This window comes from Lycium ferocissimum, chromosome 9, assembly GCF_029784015.1.
Source record: "Lycium ferocissimum isolate CSIRO_LF1 chromosome 9, AGI_CSIRO_Lferr_CH_V1, whole genome shotgun sequence".
NCBI classification, from domain to species: domain Eukaryota; kingdom Viridiplantae; phylum Streptophyta; class Magnoliopsida; order Solanales; family Solanaceae; genus Lycium; species Lycium ferocissimum.
In genome coordinates, this window is record NC_081350.1 from 46,673,242 (window position 1) to 46,697,685 (window position 24,444).

At 35.6% G+C, this 24,444-nt stretch overlaps 1 protein-coding gene across 1 annotated transcript; it reads right to left on the reverse strand.

The window, feature by feature from the left end:
• Window positions 1-935: 935 nt before the first annotated feature.
• LOC132031104 (uncharacterized) lies at window positions 936-10,863 on the reverse strand. The gene is made up of 2 exons (XM_059420971.1): window positions 10,544-10,863; window positions 936-1,591 (listed from the first exon to the last, which is right to left on the reverse strand). The coding sequence occupies exons 1-2, from the start codon at window positions 10,827-10,829 to the stop codon at window positions 1,218-1,220; spliced, it is 660 nt and encodes a 219-aa protein (XP_059276954.1). The 5' UTR covers window positions 10,830-10,863; the 3' UTR covers window positions 936-1,217.
• Between the last annotated feature and the right edge of the window lie 13,581 nt (window positions 10,864-24,444).

Genomic DNA, 24,444 nt, shown 5'->3' on the forward strand with positions numbered 1-24,444 from the left:
TGGAGAAAAAAAATGAGAATGCTGTTGCCAGGCCCGAAGAATACAGGGAAGTGGAGTGTACAAAAAATAAGGTGAAAAGAAAAGAATATACAAATAAACAAAATCTTTTCTATTTTTTTAATTAATTGCTTAGACACTATATCTGTATTAGAAAATCATAAAATATGTATTAGATAATTAATTGTGTACCCAATAAACTAAAATGAGCAATGAATTCGGTGGCAAATTTAAAACTCATCAACTTCAAAGTTTATCTTTGACTTTATTCAAAGCCGAAGCGTTGAATGTCTATTAATACTATACGTAAATATAATTCAAATCAAGGCATTAATATTGTTTTGACATAATATAGGAGGACAAAATGTAACTAAACAGTCTGGAGTAACAAAATTATGTAATAAAGTTTTAAATCACTTAAAAGAACAATATATGTGATACAATGATTTACTTCAGTCTTAAGTAGGGAAGTCTAATCTATATCTCAATACAAATTAGAAACGAAGCTTTAACGTCATTTATTGATTTCTCACCTAGTGTCCAAAGATTCGCATTGGAACCCGACTATATCTGCAAGGATTTTCTTGTCAAATATTTTTTCCACGTTAAAGAGTAGTTACATATTGATTAATTTTGAAATTGTAACAATTTTTTATTAGGGGTAAGAAGTTGCTATTAATCCATTTCTTCCAACTTTTCAATAGAGTTATGAAATAAGCTAAGACTCGTCTGAAAAACGAAAAGAGTAATATAATCTCCAAGACATCTTATTACTTGGAAGGCTATGGTTCACCTCATATATTTGAAATGTATTTCAACAAATTTTGGACATGTAGAGCTTAGCACAAAGTAAAGCTAGAGACCATTGTTAAAGATAATATTGTTACAAAATATGTCATAGAACTCTAGAAAGATTTACTCATGCACGAAGTTCAAACCAAACCAAATCAATGTACCATGATGGATAATTATCTTTCATTTCAACAATGTCCACTTAAAACTTCCCACAAACGCAAAATCTCGGTACATAATCACTCCTCCAAGAACACAAGCACAGTGAATAACAAGAATACGGGGGTGGCAGTTTAGGATAATCAAAACATAAAAAGATTATAAAATATAGATACCATTATACAAGAATCTATCATGACGAGAAAGATAAGCTTACACAACACACTTCTTTAGAGTTGATAGTCGCAAAACAGATTGTATGCTATATCCTATGTGTTCTTTTTGTTATCAGAATGTGACACACTTTGATCAACTGATTGCAATTGGCTCCGAAGATTCTGATTCTCTTCCAGCAACCGATCGTACTCGAGCAGCAATTTTTCAGACTGACCTTTAAGAGCATCAGAATTTGCTTTCTGAGATTGCACCTCCTTTTCTTTTGCCTCGGATTCCGATTCCAGCTGCTGTACCTTGTTCCTCAAGGAGGAGATCTCATCTCTCAATGTACTGGCCTCGCCGTTCTTACCATTGTCCAATGTGCGATCCTGCTTCTTCACAGCCTCCATGGTCTTCCTCAGTAGACGAAGCTCCCTTATGTAATGGTGTAGCCTGTCTATCATCAGTCCAAGAAATAGAGAAAATCCTGCAAAAAATTAATAGCATTCGGAACCCCTCATCAGAAACTTGCTTCAAACAGATAATGACTTGGGAGTGGCAAACAGGCAGGTTATGGATTGGATATGAGCGGGTCAAAATTGGTTAAACAAAAACGGATAAAATATCTGACCAGCCCATATTTAACACGGATAACAAATGGGTTAACTGGCGGATAATATAGATATCCATATTATTATTATCAATGGTTCAATACATGCTTTTTTCAAGTCTGAAAGGGGACTTAGACAAGGAGATCCCATATCCCCCTCTTTGTTTGCCATTTTTGCTGAATTTTTGTCTTGAGAACTCAACAGTTCAAATAATTTAGATACTTCTAAAAGATTCCATATGAATAAAAATGGACCCCAAATTAACTACTTAGCATTTGCTGATGACATAATTTTGTTTTCAGGTGGAGACAGGGATTCTCTTGAGCTTCTAATGAAGAAACTTGGAGAATATGAGAAGATATCAGGACAACAAATCAATAAACAGAAATGTTGTGTGATCTTAGCTCCTAAAACTAGAGAGGAAGAGATTGAAAGAGTTACAAACATCACAGGAATGGAATACAAAGACCTCCCTATCAAATACTTGGGATGCTCCCTTTATTTGGGGGGGAAGAAGATTGACATTTTCTCAGAGCTGATTTCTAATATCCTTAATAGGATTTCAGGATGCCATACAAAGGTGTTGTCATCAGGAGGAAGGGCTATCCTAACTAGACATGTTCTTTTAGCCATGCCTATACGTCTACTAGCTGCTACACCCACCTAAAGGAGTTATTGAGCATATTGAGAAGATGATGGTCAGGTTCTTTTGAGGAAGCAAAATAGAAAGGAGGAACTACCATTGGCCTCCATGGGATAGGCTAGCTAATCCTTATGAGGAAGGAGGAGCTAATTTCAGGAAATTAGAAGACACTTGTAAGGCATTTACTGCTAAAAAATGGTGGAAGCTAAGGACTGGAAATAGTTTATGGAAGAACTTTATCATGGCCAAATATTGTAACAGATTTCAACCTCTTATTAAGAAATGGTACTCAGGCCAGTCCCAATCCTGGAATGCTATGTGCAAAATCAGGAAAGAAGTAGACTGTCACATTTTATGGAAGATTGGTAAGGGGGAAGTTGTCTATGGACTATGGTATGACAACTGGTCACCTGTAGGAGCTCTTGTAAGTCATCTTCCTATTGATTGTGTGCCAAGGAATTTCAAACTAAATGAGGTGCTGATCAACCAGGAGATGGGATGGATAGGATTTGAAATTACCAAATTCTGTCTTATCAACCATCTATTCTATGCAGCTGGTCCTAGATCCAAATGATCTCGACAACCCCATTTGGACAGCTGATACTAAAGGAAATTTCTCAGTTGCATCAGCTTGGCATTTATTCTGACAACATCATCCCAAAGGGTGGTTGGATTCCAAAACTTGGCATAATAAAGTTCCATTTAAAATGAGCTTTATTGTATGGAGAGTACTGAGGGATAGGATCCCTACTGATACCAGAATAGCCAGGTTTGGAATTTCTATTCCATCTATTTGTACTACTTGTTTCTTCCCCAAAGTTGAAACAGCAGAACATATGTTCTATGAAGGAGACTTTGCTCAGAAAATATGGAGGAAGCTGGGAGGGATTATGGGCATTCAAGTTACTAATAGCAATTTTAGGCAGTTTCTCATCAACTGGTGGAGATCCAAAGCTACAAATCCAGTAACTGCTATGCTTAGAGACATCTTGCCCATTATTACTACTTGGGAAATCTGGAAAGCTAGGTGTGGTATAACATATGGAAAGGAGAGAAGCAATGTTACTAGATCCTTGGGTCTTATATCCTTTACTACTCCTGGCTTAATTCAAAATCAATTTGCTAAAGTGAAAACACAACAGAACTTGAAAGGAATAGAGGATATTTGTGATAACCAATTGGCTTCCTGAAGAATATGATGGTCAAGTGGTTGAGACCTTCCATGAGTTTCATCAAACTTAATACTGATGGAAGCTGCAGAGGTGGACAGTGTGCTGGTGGAGGGGTCATCAGAGATCATCATGGGCATCTAGTAATTGGGTGTAAGTCATCTTCCTCTTGATTGTGTGCCAAGAACTGGTAATTGGCTGAGGCAGTTTCACTAGTGCATGGTATTAAATGGTGTTTGGAGAATGAATATCAATACATTGAAGCTGAGAGTGATTCGAAGCTTTTGGTAGACTGTGTTAATGGTGTAAATACCATTCCATAACATTTATGATGGGGTTACTCAGTTAAGGAAAGGAATGGAGTAAATACCATTCCATGGAACATTTATAATGAGGTTACTGAGTTAAGGAAAGGAATGGAGGATAATGGATTTATCCTCAAGCATGTTTACAGGGAAGGTAATCAAGTAGCTGATAAACTAGCCAATCCTGGTCATGACTGTTCCCAATCTCGAATATTTCACAATTTCATTGACTTGCCAAAAGAAGTTAAGGGACTTATGAACACTGATAGGTGGGGTATGCCATCAACAAGAGTCTACAAACTGAAGAAGTCTCTAATTCATATTGATATGATTGAGTTAGTCTCTGTTTAGCATAGGAGAGTGCTTGTTAGTCTCTGTTTAGCATAGGAGAGTGCTTTCTCAATTAGTCAGATGCTATCGTAGTATTTTCTTCATCTTACTAGTTTAGAACTAGTCAAATCTTCTGTAACTAAGGGTGATTGTAAAGTGTACAACTCCCTCAAACCATCGTGTAACCTTTTGCTGGAAGAAGAACAAAAACATAACCAAAAAAAAAAAAAAAAAAAATCATCCATGGTATCAAGTATAGTCAGGCGAGAACACAAGCTAAAAGCCAAAATTAACTTAAACTACCCTAAAGCAAGAACTCATGAAAAATAACAAGCAGACAAATGGAATGGATATTGAAAATTTGGATATCCATATTATCCATCTATATATCCATATTTTAGAAGGATGATATGGATGCTACCCATATTTGACCCCTTTTTAAAAGGTCAAGTTATACATGTGTCGGATTGGATTACTTATTTTTTTTTAACCATTTTGCCAGCAATAATGATGACTAAACCATGGAAACATTACCAGCCAATTCTTCTTAATTATGCATGTAAACCAGACGTCAAGGCAGTGTGTCATCATTAGATCGTATATTTGAATAACATTAAAATATATCACATCCGGAACCTTTTAAGGATCTAAAATAATCCCAAAAATATTTATCCAGAACAGGCAGATCCATTTGCCATACTCCTTAAGCTCCTTTCGATCTTATGCAGATTTATGGCGGAGGGAGGGAACATTTTGCAGTTACAGCAGCGGCCAGGGGGCTTGGGTAGATCAACATGAGACACCTAGAACCTATGTTACACAAATTCGTTCAAGGGTTCATATTAGGTAGGATGTTAGTAGTATCGGTGTGCCCCATTTTTTGCTAATTCTTGTTCTATTTTGAAGAATCTGCACATAGTATTCACATCACGCGGAGGCAGATGAAGGACCCGCGTAACAGAACCTACAGCTCAATAACCACAAAATGTCATTATACATTAAATGCCTTGCAGGTTGAAGGTACATACTGTTCCCAAAGCACCATATACCCTGCATGTATGAGCATACAAACACAAAAGACTTTTCCAGCACCGAGACTGAGCTGATTTACATCATGGGCGGATAGACAAAGATTGATCATTAGTTTCAAGTTATGCCACGAAAACAGTGAAAACTACATCCATTAAAAGTTTCATCTTTGGGCTACTCTAATCAGATAACAAGCCTTCAACATATGCAGCTCTTTACCAAATCCCAACAAGGACGCACCCACAAGATCCCTATTAGTATAGTATAGAAGACTGGGGGACTTCTGTAGAAAATCACATCTTTTTTTTTTAAAGTTCTCTATTCTTTAGTATACTTCTTGTGTACGGGTGATTTTGTGCCCTTCATTAATTAATACCTTCTATTACTTCATTATAAATATGAAAGAGATAAAAAACAGATCCAAATGAGGAATTGGACATTGTATAAACAGATGGTTTGTGCTCACATGTAAAGCATCTGCAACAAATGTTAATGCCTCCTTACAAACTTTATGTGTCAGCACTGCATCATGGACGACTTCCCAGCAAAAGCAACTAACCTTACAAGGGGCTTTAGCTGTCTAAATCTTTTTCCTACGGTGGCATCATATTCCAAGTGGATTGGTTGTCTGTAAATGCCAACTGGCTTTCAACCACCAAAGTTGCAACAATTTGACAGGAAGGGCAACCTAAGACAACACACCCTCATTTATCGGAAATTGCAGCACTGTTGGTATACGCGGCACAAGAGGTGGCATGCCTGTTATCAATGCCTATACTCGCCTGATGACTCTTGTTATAGGCAAACTCCACTAACAATCACCCAGACAATCACCACAGTTCTTTCTGTCATGAGCATGCAGCTAGTGTTTTGTAGCAATCCCTCACAAGAAGGACACACCAAAAGATAAAAGGAGTGGAAAAGGAAAAGGTGGAGTATAAAAAAATTCAGGTCCAAATTTTTCCCAAAAAAAAAAATTAAAAAAAAATCAGGTCTAAACATATCAGTCATCATCAAGAAGAACTCCCTCTATTTTGTATTTAAGTCTCTAATACTCGTATCATATTTTAACAAGATTAGGTGGAAAAACAATACATGTGCCCTAGTTTTTCACTGTAAAACACAAAACTCCCGCTTAACTCATAGTGATTATCAAATCAAGCAGAAAATTTTAGAAGCGAGGGGGGAGGTGTTTACATAGTACCAGCAGCATGAAAAAGAAGTTCAGCCAATTGGCGGGGTTTAAACCACATACTCTTTCCTGTTTTATACTATCGCATGCCATGTTTAGCTTTAACTGAAGAGATGCAGATTCCAGCAACTCCCGACAGTCCCTTAACGAGTTTGACACAACATGACTGTCTATAAGACATCATCTAGAAATATATAAGTTTTCTCTTCAAGAAATCTCTAAATCAGGTCAGATTTAGAATTTTAACTATGGGTGCAAATTATAGCTGCACTCACTACCAATGTTGCTATGACTTGGGTGTGGGTACCCGATACGGGTGCAGATCTAGAGGTCAGATTCATCATCAAATAAATTTTAGGATTCAGGGTTGTGGATCCGAGTGCTGATACGGGTATTACTACTACTACTACTCCAACTCCTATTCCTGCCTACTGCTACCACTACCATTAATTGGAACATTCAGGTTTGTTTGAGCAGAATCTCTGTTCATGATTCCTTTGGTTACTAGTTCTCAAGTTCCAGTACAAAAAGGTTAAGAACTCAAGGGTGGATCTACTTGTATCACTACAACACTGTCTTGTGGTAGTAGTAGTGGTAGTCGTAGTGATAGTAGTAGTTTTATTTTAAGTCCTACTACCACTAACACAAGTATAAACATACCCATGAACTAATCACAAAAAGAAATGCTACAAAAAACTCAATCACACTGGAAAAAAGCAAATAGAAGCATACCTATCAGCTAATCATTAAATGAAATTCTACAAACAACTCAAAGAACACCAAAATTGCAAATAGAAACACACCCGTGAACTAATCATAAACAGAAACTCTAAAAACAACCCAAAAAAATCCAAAAATTTGCAAGATTTAACGTACCCATAAGAGCTGCTTCTAGAATTTGATGAGCAAGAAGGATTTGATCAGTAGGATTAACAGAATCAGTAGGACTAGACTGAAGTTCCTTAATAGAATAAACAGTATAAATCATAATCACAAGAACAGTAGCCGCTACAGATTTAACAATCAACGGTCCACGTCCTCATTTGACACGATCAAGGGTCCGAATATCAGTTTCCTCAAAGGGTTCTAAATAGAAACAGCAAAACCAATGCCATGTCTAAGAACACTACCATGAATAGAAGCTGCACTTGAGCTAACATTTTGAATATACTACAAATTAAGGGTGTGTTCGATATGGAGGAAAAGGTTTTCCTGGAAAACGTGTTCTTGGAAAATAAGTGAATTTCTGACTTATTTTTTCACGTTTAGTTGGTCTATAGAAAACATTTTTTGGAAAATACCCACCTCCCCCATCTTCCACCCCAACACCCACCAACCCAACTCCATCTAGCAACCACCCCAAAGCCCCCACCCCAAAGCCCCCACCACCCACCCTCCACCACCCTCAAGCACCCACCACCAAACCCACCCACCCCACCACCAGCCCCACCTCGCAAGCACCCACCACCCAACCCCCCACCCATGAATTGATCAGAAATGAAATTCTACAAACAACTCAAAAAACCACCTAAAATTGCAAAATAAAACATACCCATGAACAGAAACACTACAAACAACTCAATAAACACCAAAAAAATGCAAATTGAAACATACCCATAAAACAAAATTCTACAAACAACCCAAAAAACATTCAAGAATTGCAAAAACCAACATACCCATAAGAGCAGCTTCAAGAATCTGATGTGCAAGAAGGATTTGATCAGTTGGATTAACAGAATCAGTAGGCCTAGACTGTAATTCCTTAATAGAATAAACAGTATAAATCATAATCACAAGGACAGTAGCTGCTACAGATTTAACAATCAATGGTCCATGGTCCACGTCCACGTTTGACACGATCAAGGGTTGACACAATCAAGGGTCATGATTATAAGTTTCCTCAAAGCTGTTCTAAACAGAAACAGCAAAATTAATGCCATTTTTAAGAACACCACCATGAATAGAAGCTGCACTTGAGCTAACATTTTGAATATACTACAAATTAAGGGTGTGTCCGATATGGAGGAAAATGTGTTCTTGGTAAAAATGTTCTTGGAAAATAACTGAATTTCTTACTTATTTTCGCATGTTCAGTTGGTCAGCGGAAAACATTTTTCGGAAAATACCCAGACACCCCCACACCCCAAACCTCACCCCAGACACCCCCCACGCCCTTCCACCACCCCACCCACCATGAATAGAAGTTGCACTTGAGCTAACATTTTGATATACTACCAAATTAAGGGTGTGTTTGGTATGAAGGAAAATATTTTCCTGGAAAATGTGTTCTTGGAAAATAAGTGAATTTCTTACTTAATTTTTTCATGGGCAGTTGGCCAGTGGAAAACATCTTTTAGAAAATACCCACCCACCCCATCTTCCCCCCCAACACCCACCAACCCAACCTTCTAGCACCCACCCCAAAGTGTACAGGAATTGATCAGAAATGAAATTCTACAAACAACCCAAAAAACCACCTAAAATTGCAAAATAAAACATACACATGAGCAGAAACACTTCAATAAACACCCAAAAAAATGCAAATTGAAACATACCCATAAAACAAAATTCTACAAACAACCCAAAAAACATTCAAGTTGCAAAAACCAACATACCCATAAGAGCAGCTTCAAGAATCTGATGAGCAAGAAGGATTTGATCAGTTGGATTAACTCTCTCCTTTTTTTGTCTATAAGACATTCCCATCTAGAAATATTTTTTCTCTTCAACTCTAAATCAGGTCAGATTTAAATTTTAACTATGGGTCAAATTATTCACTCACTACCAATGTTGCTCAGACTTGGGTGTGGATACCCGATAGTGCGGATCTAGAGGTCGATTCATCATCAAATAAATTTTTTCAGGGTTGTGGATCCGAGTGCTCGGGTATTACTACTACTACTACTCCAACTCCTATTCCTGCCTACTGCTACCACTACCATTATAACATTTTGTTTGAGCAGAATCTCTGTTCATGATTCCTTTGGTTACCAGTTCTCAAGTTCCAGTCAAAATTTCAGTACAAAAAGGTTAAGAACTCAAGGGTGGGTGGATCTACTTGTATCACTACAACACTGTCTTGTGGTAGTAGTAGTGGTAGTCGTAGTGATAGCAGTAGTTTTATTTTAAGTCCTACTACCACTAACACAAGTATAAACATACCCATGAACTAATCACAAAAAGAAATGCTACAAAAAACTCAATTACACTGGAAAAAACAAATAGAAGCATACCCATGAGCTAATCATTAAATGAAATTCTACAAACAACTCAAAGAACACCAAAATTGCAAATAGAAACACACCCGTGAACTAATCATAAACAGAAACTCTAAAAACAACCCAAAAAACATTCAAAAATTTGCAAGATTTAACGTACCCATAAGAGCTGCTTCTAGAATTTGATGAGCAAGAAGGATTTGATCAGTAGGATTAACAGAATCAGTAGGACTAGACTGAAGTTCCTTAATAGAATAAACAGTATAAATCATAATCACAAGAACAGTAGCCTCTACAGATTTAACAATCAACGGTCCACGTCCTCATTTGACACGATCAAGGGTCCGAATATCAGTTTCCTCAAAGGGGTTCTAAATAGAAACAGCAAAACCAATGCCATGTCTAAGAACACTACCATGAATAGAAGCTGCACTTGAGCTAACATTTTGATATACTACCAAATTAAGGGTGTGTTCGATATGGAGGAAAAGGTTTTCCTGGAAAACGTGTTCTTGGAAAATAAGTGAATTTCTGACTTATTTTTTCACGTTTAGTTGGTCTATGGAAAACATTTTTCGGAAAATACCCACCTCCCCCATCTTCCACCCCAACACCCCCAACACCCACCAACCCAACCTCCATCTAGCACCCACCCCAAAGCCCCCACCACCCACCCTCCACCACCCAACCCCCTCAAGCACCCACCCCACCACCACCCCCACCCCGCAAGCACCCACCACCCAACCCCCACCCATGAATTGATCAGAAATGAAATTCTACAAACAACTCAAAAAACCACCTAAAATTGCAAAATAAAACATACCCATGAACAGAAACACTACAAACAACTCAATAAACACCCAAAAAATGCAAATTGATACCCATAAAAAAAATTCTACAAACAACCCAAAAAACATTCAAGAATTGCAAAAACCAACATACCCATAAGAGCAGCTTCAAGAATCTGATGTGCAAGAAGGATTTGATCAGTTGGATTAACAGAATCAGTAGGCCTAGACTGCAATTCCCTAATAGAGTAAACAGTATAAATCATAATCACAAGAACAGTGGCAGCTACAGATTTAACAATCAACGGTCCACGTCCTCGTTTGACTCGATCAAGGGTCATGATTATAAGTTTCCTCAAAGGTGTTCTAAAAAGAAACAGCAAAATTAATGCCATTTCTAAGAACACCACCATGAATAGAAGTTGCACTTGAGCTAACATTTTGTATATTTTACAACCAAATTAACTGTTTTTTCTTGGGATTCAAATTTACTTAAAAGGGGTTTTTCTGTACTGTTTAAGGAGGGTTTTTGTACAAGATTTTTGGTCAAAAAGGGAGAGTTGAATTTTGAGAAAACGGTGTTCAGAGTGTACAGGTGGTATTGTTTGTGATTATACACGCCTGCAACACTTGTACGGCAAAAACTAGCGTCGGCAAGGCCTGTCTTTTTTTCTTTCTTTTTTTTTAACCAGCAGAAAAGGGTCAAAGATTCCTTAATAGTAGTAGTTTTTTTTTTTTGTTCGTCGGTGTTTTGTCCTTTTTTATTAAGTCGATTTCAAAAAGAAAGGATTTTTTTCATACCCAAAACTCGATGTATCATTAAAAAAAAAGTCACGTGTTTTAATTAAAATTTAATTAAATATTATGATAATATAATCTTTTACGTAATGTTATTTTATCCCCGTATCTTAGTATATTAGAAATGGCTCAAAATATCCTTCTTTTATATACTGGATCAAATTTAGTCCTAAAGTTATTTGCAAACTTACATTTATCCCTCTATTATCGACACAATTATATAATATTTTAATTAAATTTAGATTCAACACGTAACACTTATTTATTGATTCACATAAATTTCTGACTCAATTTAAAAGCACTTAAAGTTGGGTTAGGGATGCGTCGTGTCCTTTTTTATTAAGTCAAGAATTTATATGTATCATTAAAAAAAAAGTCACGTGTTTAATTAAAATTTAATTAAATATTATATAATATAATCTTTAAGTATCATATACTCTCTCTGTCTCAATTTAAGTGCCTTAATTTCCTTTTTAGCATGTCTTAAATTTATTTTTATATTTAATAAGTTAATAATTCAAATATTTTACGTGATAAGTTTAAAATCACCAAAACTCAAATGACTTTTTGCTACTTTTTACGTATCTTTGTGTGCAAGTGGTGGTGTTTGTGAATACAAACTTGGGTTTTTGTGGGACGCGGTTAGACTTGTATGGCAAAAACTAGCGTCGGCAAGGGCAAGGGCAAGGGCAAGGCCAAGGCCTTCTTTTACTTTTACTTCTTTTTTTTTTTAATAAACCATTCTGTAATCTGAACGCATTGACTTTAATTGAGATTTGGAGTGCTCCCAATTAAAAAAATGAAAAACTTACAATCAAATAGCATTCGACGTCTCGTTTACAGAATGCATAGTTTATCGTAAATATACATATTACTATCGAAAAAGGTTTAACTATACCTCTCTATTTTATTTTATTAGTTAAATATACTCTCTATTAGTGAAAGTTAATAAAAATATCTCTGACGTCTTCAAACATCACACTTATGCTCATATTTGGATGGAAATTCCCAAATTCTCTCAAATTACCCAATTTCAAAAAAATTACCCCTTTTTTTGTTGACCAGTCCCGACCGAGCCGTCTATCATCATCATCAAATTCTAAACATTTTTTTTTCCACGGAGAAAAACATTAATCCGTTGTGTTAGCATAACTTGACTCGAGCTGTCTGCTAAATAAACATTTCTTAGACTGTTCGTGTGGCAATTTATTAATTACAGAAAGGACTAAAGTTAATCTTTTTAAATTTTAGCATTCAATGGGATAGACTCATTTGGATTTGTGGATGCAGATGAGAGAAGTATTCCAGTAGTCCATGGATTCAAGAAATGCACTGTTTGATATGGGATTTAAAATATGGTCAATTGTTCACCCATTAGTATTCCAAATTCCATGCTAATTCACAATTTTCTATTATTCCATATCCTTAATCAAATTCGTATATGGAGAATTTCCATGAATCCTCCTAATTTCATAAAAAAACTTAGTTTCATATATTTGATTCCTAAATCAGTGTCATTGTATCCTCCAAGTATTGGCTGCACCAAGATTTGGAGTTGGATTTAAAGATTAAATTTGAGGTGAGTTTTAAGATTTTATCATTTGGGTATGTTTTGCTTTTTTTTTTTTTTATCCATGGAAGAAGATGAAGGCAGAGCGATGATGATGATAGGTGGGTCGGGTAAAGTGGGTCAACAAAAAAAGTGAGTAATTTTTTTGAAATTGGATAATTTGAAAGAATTTGGGGATTTCCATCCAAATAGGGGCATAAGTGTAAAGTTTGAAGACGGCAGGGATATTTTTGTTAACTTTTACTAACGAAAGATATATTTAATTAATAAAACAAAGTAGAGGGGTATATTTGACCCTTTTCCCTATTACTATTATATATAAGCAAGGATATAGAGTTTTTATCGTCCTCACACCACAATTCATTGGGGATGAAGCTGCCACATGGGCTGTTGTTTGCTTTTTCCTGCAAATGTTTACTTTTGTCATTATTCCTTTCTTAAGACCCACAGGCCACATGGGCCTTTGTTATTGGTCAGTAGTAATTTTTTGTGATTTTTTTGTTTCTTAATTATTTTTACTCCATCTCGAAATTTCTTTCATGTTTCACTTCTCGAGGATCAAATTACATAAATTTTAACCAATAGATCTTTTTAAAAAATCACTATATTGATATATTGTTCGTGTAATTTTGAATATCTAAATTTTAATTCTAGAATATTGAATTAATCTAATTCAATTTAGATCTAAAAATTAGTCAAATTACCTTTCGGAAACGAAACGTGACAAATATTTTGAGACGGTATTATTTGTCCTATACGTTCTGGTTAAAAAAAACTATTGTGTTAGATGATTCTAGAAGATGAAAACATAAGTACTTTTGTTAATACAAGTTAAAATAAAATACATTATTAAAATCTTAAATGAGTTTAAGATAAGCACAAAATGAGTTTGAAGCAGACCGGAGTTAGAGTGTTGGCTATGAGTTTGGTCAGATCCGGAAATTTTGGTTTAAACTCTGCATTTGTTTTAAAAATTCATTGATTATGTATTGATTGTTAATTTAGAACAGAATAACTTAAAAGATTAGAATATAGAACTCATAAACTTTAAATCCTGATTCCTCATCTGATTTGAAGTAAATAATTTCAAAAATGAAAGTTAAAATGTTAAAGGAGAGAAATAAAAGTTTTGCTTTTATATATTACAAATTTACTTATTTGAAATTTTAATTATTATACAGTAAAAAAGTGTAACTTAATTATATTTCTTTAATTACAATGTCTACTTTTATATTTTGAATTTGGTTCCGGGCTTAGCACGGGCCTCATAAAACTAGTATTATATATATCTATACATATTTATATACTATCTATACAGGAGAATTGAGAAGTCACGGGTTAACCCTACAAATGAAATAGAGATTGCAAGATTAAATATTTGCCGCGAAAACTTTTGCTCAAGTGTATAGGTAGTGCATACTTCGGCCATGTTTAATAAACTATATGTCCGAAGGGTATATTTATGTAAGTTGCCCTAAAAAAATTCAAAACTTTGAACTTGAAATTTCTTATTACTATCGGGTGAATTTTATTTATTCACTAAATATATTTTATATAATATTTATTTTAAAAAGAAAATTTCATAACTTGATTTTGTGCAAAATTGTACAATTGTTTTTTAAGATGATGATAAAAAAACATACCTCAGGTATCATTTTTTTGTGAGTTCCTACCTGAACTATCAGGTCTTTACGTTTTCTACCTAAATTATCACCAATTATATTTATCAAAACACGTTTTGAATAGTATCTGATGGTGTGTGGTGTACATTCTCTCTCTTTTTGTTTAAAAATGGTGTCAAATGACACTCCATGCGGATAATTAAAGAAATTAATTGAAAAATTAAAGAAGAATTAAGAGGTAATAGTCAAAAACGCATCTGAAGTATCACTTTTTTGCGAGTTTCCAACACTATCAGCTACTAGTCGAGGTGTGTTTTTATAAATAATTGGTGATAATTCAGGTAGGAAATGCAATCACTTGATTGTTCAGGTCTGTTTTGATAAATAATTGGTGATAATCAAATAAAAAACGCAAACATCTTATAATTCAGATAGAAACTCACAAAAGAGTGATACTTAAATTGTGTCTTTGACCATTATCTTTAATTTCTTTTTATGCAATCGTTATAAGATCAATAATATTATAAGCTTCGACTTTTGTTATTTACATAGAGCATCTCTTTCCATAAGTTCAGATACAATCTATAAGGGTCCGGTCATTCTTTTGTGGTGGCAATACCTTCTTTAAATACTATAATATGAGTCCGCAACTTAAATGACTCAAAAAGTGACATTTGAGACCAAAATAACCCATTAAAAAAAAAAGACGTAAGTACCTTTTGCGCACTAAATTAGTGCACAATAGGGGTTTAATTAAACGGCCCCAACCCTTTGTTTATTAGCCAAAAGTTTTGAAATTCACGTTTTTTCGGTACTTTGACCAAAGATTAGTCATGTTTCAAAATGCCGGAATATCAATATTTTATATAGAACCTGATATATTTTTCTACGAATAATAATGTAGGCTCAACACATCAAGTATACCTATACGTTTGGATCGTCATTTTAGGGGTTGTAAAGTGTCCCGGAGTAAGTTTTGTTTGTTTGGAAACTTGTTATCTTTAGGTTTAAGTGTTTTATTTTATAGGGTTTTGATTAATTTAGGACGTCACACGAGTTATTATTAAACAACAATAAAAACTAAGATAACTAATTATCATTAAGAAAATAATACCAAAAAAATATATATAATATTAACATAAAATGTACATTTTATTTACAAATACACAATCTCTATCCCCTTAGGTCCCACATGTGGGAGACTTTAGAATAACCCTAGGCCTAAGGCGAACCTCACCACCCTCATCATCATCTCCATCTCCATTCCTCCTCTTAATCCGTACATGCTCTATGGCATGATCATCCTATCTTCCCTTCCTTGGGGCCTTGTTTAAAATATGCTTCCTATGGGAGACGACGGTGGCAGAAATGTCATCCCGACTTCAGGAGATGACTCAATCTCAGCAGGAGACGGGTCCACAGGCGCAGAAGAATAAACCTGAAATAACATATAAATAATTTAGTTTAGATTTATTCTAAACTAAACATGAAATAACATATAAACAATTAATTAATACATTAGTTTATTATAAAAAATCAAATCTGTGTGTCGTCGGGCTTCTGAGATGGCTGGCGAGAGGGCTCCTGAGCGGGCCCTGGAGCCGGAGATATAGATGGTGCCGGAGCTGAAGCTGGAACCTAAGAAATGGAAAATTATATAATAATGAGTATAAATATTTTAATTTGTTAAAATAATTATTTTAAACACTTACATCTTGGCTCGGAAACATGTCGAAGTCCTCGAATAAGAACTCGAAATCTAGCTCCGTGCCACCAGAATCACGAATCGGCCGCTCACCCTGTGGATGACGAGCGGCAAATGTGCAGACGATGGCCAGAACATGTGATCTGAAAATAAATCCGGCATATATAAACGTGTTGATAGTCGCCCTGAAGTCGACGATTGGTAAGAAGTCGATGGGATCTCTGAAGTCGATGGAGACTGCTGTAACTGGAGCATGCTTGTCAGGCTCATCTACTAGACCACCAACCCATCTGGCTCCACCCCCTATGTGACCAGCCCCTCTGTCCCTACCATCTCGGCCACCAGCCCGTCTGCCCCTAACCTTTCGGCCACCAGCCCCTCTGGCCCTACCTCCTCTGTCAACCCCTCTCCCCTTTGCCACTACCACCCCCGGCATGACCACAACCACAACCACGCGCTACCTGATGCGGGACCTCTGGAACACGCTCGTCAAGACGTTTGAGTTCCTGTGCCTGTAGCATACCACCCTCGGCTAGTTGAACCATCTGCGCTGCATATCCCGCTGTCTCGGGGGCCTCCATATGGTCCAAGCTCTCCCAGCGTATCCTTTGTACGGTCCGTAGCTGCATTTGTTTGCAAATATTAATGATTGAACAAATTTGTAACGTAATACATAAGATGATTAATTAAGTTTAAGATTAATAAAACTTACCAACGCCTTACACATCTGCCGAGTCTTTACGTTTCCTCGGCCATCTATACGAGGCCTCACGGGGTTGCCAATCAAGCTGCGAGTGATCCACGTGTATCACTCCATGTACCTCTGGACCGGAGTCGCATTTCCGACCACCGCTAGCGTCCCCATCCTCTGATCCCAACGCTGGACCTGGAGTTGCATAAAGGCTCGCCACGCATCAGTGATGGCCGCACGCTCGTCCCACGAATAATGGTCATGCTCCCAATAACCGCTCGGTATAATGCGTGCGTAGCCGAGCCCATCGTAAGACGCAGTCGGGCGTGTGATCCTCAACGATATCCATATGTACCGACGGACACCGGGACCTCCATATGGGCTTACCAGCCCTACAAAATGCCCACAGCTGATCCAAAATCTAATCATATGGCGTCCATATAAAAGCTTTTAAAAAGAATTGAATTAGTTAACAATAAAAGACTAAAATAGTGGGGGAAAAATAACATACTAATGTTAAATCAAAAAAACTTACCGTGTCCGCCGTTATACGATCTAGCTGATCCGTGAACGAGAGAACACTGTGGTGCGTATCCACATCTTGGATTACACCTTCCGTCCACTCCGCGCGTATGGCACCATATCAACAATATAGTCAAGCGGAGGGTGAGCAGCTATGGGCTGAAAATGTCTCATCCTAGTCCACACCCATATCTGAAAGAGTCATTAAAAAAAATGTTTTATTAGTCGTCGTTTCAAATAGCTATATTTAGAATAAAATTACACACACTTAAATATATTACCTGGAGGAGTGGGCAAAATGCAGCGACATCGATCCTCGAGCCCACAAACGCTCGACAGAATCCTCGATACATGTAAGTCAGAACAACAATGCCCTACCTGTAACATCCCAAATCGCCTAGATGCTCCAGAAACGTCAGATACCTCAAGCTCACATGGGAACCCGATGTGTTCGGGAATAGGATGCCCTCGAATATAATAAGAAGGTACAAACGAGCACGTCGACCAACATCCACCTGAGGTGTGTCCTCTGTAATCGGATGCTTCGTATGTCACGGACGTAAGTGAGTAGAGAGGGAATGCATCGACACCCGACTCTGTCCCCATATATCACCCTCCTGAGGCGCGAAACCAGTGAGCCTAGTTAACTCCTCCCGATACGACGACATCTGCTGAGGCTCCTCAACATACATCGCGCATCCATCTACCTGTAGACCGTAAATGACCTCCACATCCCGAAGGGTGATGGCGGCCTCACCAGTGCGGAGATAAAATGTATGGGTCTCCGGTCGCCATCACTCAATCATGGCCATCACAAGAGCCCTATCATGCTGTACCCGACTAGCAGTGACGCAACGGTAAATATCACCCTGATATAGTATATCTAAGACGCGACGATGTGGGGGCTAAGCGCTTAAAATATCCCATGCTTGTTCCATCAACTGGGGACGGAACAAGCGACTGCATCTACATCCTCATCCCATACTAGGGGTGGGCGTTTGGTTTTTTGGTTCGATTTTTTCAAAGTTCGGTTCGGTTTTTCGATTTCGATTTTTTGAAAGTGGACACCGAACACCGCCTGACCGAATTCGGTTCGGTTTTTCGGTTTTCTAATTCGAGTTTTTCGGCATGGGCCTGAAATGGGCTAATTTCTGCTTGTAAAATTAGGGGTGGGCGTTTTTATCAGCTAATAATTGTTTTATCGAGCAAGGTCAATTTAATTGGATGGCTCTGCGTGACCGTAAATCGATTGTTTCAAAAATTGAATGCTTATTGATTATTTCAAAATGAGATGCTTCATATATACGACAAAGTCATAGATAAGTAAACATCATCACCAAAATATTGAATTCTATGTTAACTTCCAATACCACATTGTTTTGTTACATAACTTAAAAGTTGAAAAACATAAGAGGACATAGAAGTTGATATCATACAGAAAATAATATTAAGCAGCTAAGAAGCAACAAGAAAATGGATCATGAACAGAGCCTATCAAAGGCCAAAATGATGAACAGTTACCAAAGGTTCTGAACTTCTGATATACATAAACTAAACAACTGAAGATGTAACAATATTAGCTATATTCGGGACAGACATCACATTTAAGAATGAATACTGAAAAAATTGAACTCGTGATGTAATATTTTGTATTATGGATGTCAAGCTGATCATTAATTAAACTGACTGTAATTCATCATTTCATTAAACTGAGGACATAGGAGAGGAAGTGAGGAAGTGTGGAAATGAAGTTGGGGCTTAGGTTAAGTGAATGAAATTAGGGGGGCTCTATACTCTATAGGGATGGACTTGGATACATTAATCTGGGCCTGAGAGAGTGGACTGAGTGTTGTAAAAAAAAATAATTGTATTCATGTAGTAAATCTTCAAAAAAAAAAAAAAATCGAAATCTGTTGACCTAGAACCATTGACCCGGAATCGAACACTGAAGCGAAACACCGAATTGGTATAAAAAAAATTGAAATCGAACCAAAAAACCGAAACCGAAAACTGAATTAATTCAGTTCGGTCCGGTTTTTCAATTTTCGGTGTTGATGCCAAGCACTATCCCATACCAGCTGGGACCTATGATGCTGCTATAGATGACGTACCTCTGGCTCGAAGGGCCCCGGATGAAGGGGGTCGGGATCCATGGAGGTGTCGTATATGTTTTACGCATTTTTAATTAATCATTCACATGTAATATTAATTATATGATCTTTTATCAAAAAATTATGTTAAGGATGTTCAATCCTAAACTAAAGATGTTCAATTTCTAATTAGCACTAATCAAACAATTAACAAATAAATAAATTAATAAATAAAGATATAAAGATTAACAATTCATTATCAAACAATAAACAATTAGCTAATCAAACAATTAACAAATCTTTCACAAATAATAATATAAAGATTAACAATTCACTATCAAATAATTAACAATTAGGTAGCAAATAATTAACTAATCAAACAATTAAAAAATAATTAATAAATAATTAACAAATAAACAATTAGCTAATCCGACAATTAACAAATACTAAATAAATAATCAACAAATAAACAATTAGCTAACAAACAATTAATTAATAAAAAATTAACAAATAAACAATTACCTAACAAACAATTAACAATTAATTAATACAAAATTAAAAAAAAAATGAAAAAAGGGGCAGTGGACAGCCCCCCATTTGAGCAAGAAAAAAGTGCGTAAATTGTTTTTTCCTTCTAAATCCGCAACTATTACACAATAATCATGCTTAGGATAATAATATATTTAACAATGTAATAGAAAATTCGTAGTGAAATACCTAGATTGAAGGCTGTTTTGAATTTTTGAAATCGAGTTCTACGCCACTTTATTCCGAAATCAAAGTTTTGAAAGTTGTTCCTTACCTTTGAATATACCAAGAATATTAACTTTCGAGTTAAAAAAAAAACACGAAAAGGATGTTTTTTGATGTGGGACAACGCTGTTTTTGCTTGATAATGACGTTTTGATTTTTAAAAAAGAAGGGGGGGGGGGGGGCCGATCATGGGAAGAAGAAGGGACCCTTTTTTTTATACCTATATTGCGCACTAAATTCGTGAAACAAAGGGTATTTATATCGTTTTTTAATGAGTTATTTAGTCTCAAATGTCACTTTTTGGGTCATTTAAGTTGCGGACTCACTATAATATATTACATTTTTCAGAACGAGTAAACATGTGGAATTTTGCTCCCGTTCTAGGAGGAGGAGGTTGTAGAATTATGATTTGCATAAAAGTAGTATTCTAATTTGTTTCCAAAAGTTTAGAAAAATTGTAATCAGATAAAATTATTTAAAAGTCTAATCCACACATTGTGTGAAATATATAGCTCGGAGACGCGGAACAAAAAAATCTTCACGTTGCATTAAGCTTTCGAGGGGCTTATTCTTACAATCTTACTCGAATCATTACTCAACAGTAGATAAGAATTTAGTTTCGACTCATCTAATAGGAATACAAAAAAGAGAGATTTTCGTCAACCAAGAAAAACCCCTCCACTAATAATAGTATAGGAGATATACCAACATTAGTAACACCTAATTATATGCCTTAGTGACACATTAAGATGGTATTTTGTCGTGGTCATTTTATTTTATTATTTACTATTAATTTGTTCTTCTGTTGAAGAAAGCTATTCAGTGCTTAATTGTACAGCATGGAAAGCGGAAACTAGCCTAATTCAAATATTAAAGAAAGTTCTTTCTCCCGAAACCAACAAACAGAAGACTGCAAGGGTTTGAATGAATTTAATATTGTAAAAATTCTTATATTTTCAAATGTATATAAGTTAAACTCATAAGCACAAAAAAACATGTATACATTGCTTTTATGTTTAAAGCAACATTAACAGCAAGCAGATATTTTAAGACATAAAGTGCCTTTATTTATTTTGTAACCTAGCCACCTAGGTAAGCCAGTATGAAATTGAATTCATGACAACCACAAAAGAGGTCAATAATTCTAGCTGAAATTATAGTTAAGATGAACGAGCTAGTGAGTGAAGTGACAGTATAGATCCATTAAAAGCACAAGTATATTACTCACCCAAATAAATGAAATAAGATAAAAAGAAAAAAAAAAGTGAAGAAACATATCGAATGAAGCTAATAATCTACATCAATATGCATATCTTGATTCATTATCACAGATTGATAGGATCAATAAGTTGTCACCACTGTTGTAATTGTTAGAAAAAATTATCATCCTGATGGCATGTTGATTAGGATGATACCGGAGTTATATGCCATAGTGATTTTTTTTCACACTATAAAGATGGTACTTTGCTGCTATGTGATCACGAGGTCATAGATTCGAGGCGTAGAAACAGCTTACAAAAAATGCGGGATAAATTGGCGTTACAATAAATACTGATAATTAAAAACCGGTTTTTTTCGAACCCGCGTATAAGCGGAACTTAGTGCACCGGCTGCGCCTTTTTTATAGCATGGTGATTAAATCTTAGTTCAAATCTCGCAATGCACAACCCCTCTCCTACCTTAGGCACTAAGCTAGATGTAGAATGGTTCGATGGGTGATTGGATTCAACTGAATCCACTACTTTCTGCTCGAATCACTTATACATATATAAGAAGAAAACTGAAAAATGAAAATATATAAAAAAATCACATCCATTGAACCGTTGACTCTAAACTCTGAATTCACCTTTGTTTAGGAAGCTTTGTTGGAATACAGGCATAAACAGCGGAAGCAAATAGCCAGGATCGAAATTGCATGTAACATAGACAACACATAATTAAGATTTTAATCAAATATAAAATCAGTACTTATCTCTTGAAGCCTGACTGCGTCCGTAAATCGAACCTTCAATCACGAGCAGAAACCATCTATGCGTTCATCCTCCAGTTCTATGATTTTCTATCCGAATAATACCAGAATCTGCGAAATTCTTGTGGGTGAATTTCTATAGAAAAGGTGAAGAACTTGCAAAACCCTTGCCTCCTTATGGAATAAGACCCTTTTTATAACTACAGGTTTCAGGGTTTAAACCCTTTTCCCAAACCTGCTAGGTCTTTCTTTTCCACCAAGAAATCAGATTCCATTTAATTCTTTATTATTCGGACGCAGGCGGATGTGGAATTTAATTAACGAGGCTTCGTATTATGGAATTAATTCGAAATATCTGAACCAATCCTATCATAATAAATTACGAATTATTCCACTAAAATTCATAATTGCACTCCTCAGTTCAATTTCGAAATCATACATTAAAACTTATTTAACTCCCCATGCTAAGATTACAGCTACCAATCAATTAAATTAAATTATTGACAATTTAATTCATTGACTAATTGATTCCTTTATATTTTTGCTTAACTTATATCATGTAACGGATATAAAATCCACCTGCAAGGTTTTCACATGAGACTTATAAGTATCCATAAAGGGGTATCCTCAATCTCAAAGTCGAGACATGAATTCTATTAACTACTTATTATTTCACAAATATATTTTGCCATTATCCAATTTACCAGAAATACATAGTCCCGCAATTAAGTCATACCTTTTAATAAATCAAAATAATGAACAAATCACATTGATCATAACAATCATATTAAGATTAAGAGTATAAGTACATTTAATGAGCTCTAGAGGTTGTTTTATATATTCAGTAAAAACACTTATCTCTACTCGGTCCGTTCAATACATACAAAATGTACTAGCATAAGAAGACAGAACAATACCGTTCCCATAATAAAGACAAATTCTACAATCATACCGATGGCTTTGTCCAATTTTCATCTTAGATTGTGAACATAAACTTTATACTTATGAGAATCGATGATTTAATCTTCAGTATATAAGCTAAACTGTATACACTAAATCATCTACTATATAAGTAAAAGACACATATACTAGTACATGATCTATTTAACTCTTTATTAAAAAATGAATAATTAATTGTTCTATAATAAATACTATTCAAACACATGGTTAATAGTATATATCCCAACAATCTCCCACTTAGACTTTTAACCATGACAATTGTTAGAATATACCATGTCTAAACGCATGGTTAATGATATATACTCCAACAATCTCCCATTTAGACTTTTAACCATGCATTTATAACTTTCACATGTGTTCCTTTTACACAACTACCAAAAGTCTTAGCCCACAAGCTCTTTCCAAAAACAAAAACAAAAACAAAAACAAAAAAAAACTTGCGAAGTTGTTTCGTGATGCAACTTCGTTTAGTAGTGCTTCGTCGTAACTGACCGGTTCTGTACTAAGATCTTCAGGGATCCTATCATGAAACTCTCCCAAAATTGTATTTTTTTTTTAGGATCCTATCATGAAACTATCCCAAGAGTATACACCGAACCGATCTTGATTATTGTTCTCCCACTACGACTAAGTACTACTACTATTATAGTCACACTATCATATTCCTGAATCTTAATATTATCTTCATTGCCTTTCGGTGTTGAAATATTAATGAATTCATATAGTGTTATTTGCTCAATATCACTCCCACTACTTAAAAGTAGTGAATTTCCTTACGAATTTATATGTATCATTAAAAAAAAAAGTCACGTGTTTAATTAAAATTTAATTAACTAATCCATTATATAATATAATTTTTAAGTACCATATATCCCTCTGTATCAATTTAAGTGTCTAAATTTCCTTTTTAGAATGTTCCAAAAAGATTTTTTATATTTAGTAAGTTGGCAATTCAAATATTCTATGTGATAAGTTTAAAATCACCAAGATTCAAATGACTTTTTGCTATTTTACTTATCTTTCTGTGCAAGTGGTGGTGTTTGTGAATACACACTTGGGTTTTTGTGTCACACGGCTAGACTTGTTTGGCAAAAACTTGGGGAAAAGGGCCTGATTTACCCCTCTACTTTGGAAAATCGTTCATATTTACCCCCCGTTACACTATCAGCCCACTTATGCTCCTACCGTTACAATAGTTGCAATGTTTGCCCCTATTTTTTATGCTTGTCCACCGTGGCCAATGGCTTGGCCTAGGCTTGTACACCATATCCCATTAAAATGCCACATAAGATGCCATGTCAACAATTTAAGTAAATGAGTCATTTTCCATTATTTAAAAGACAAAACACTGCCTTCTTCTTCACCATAATTAGGG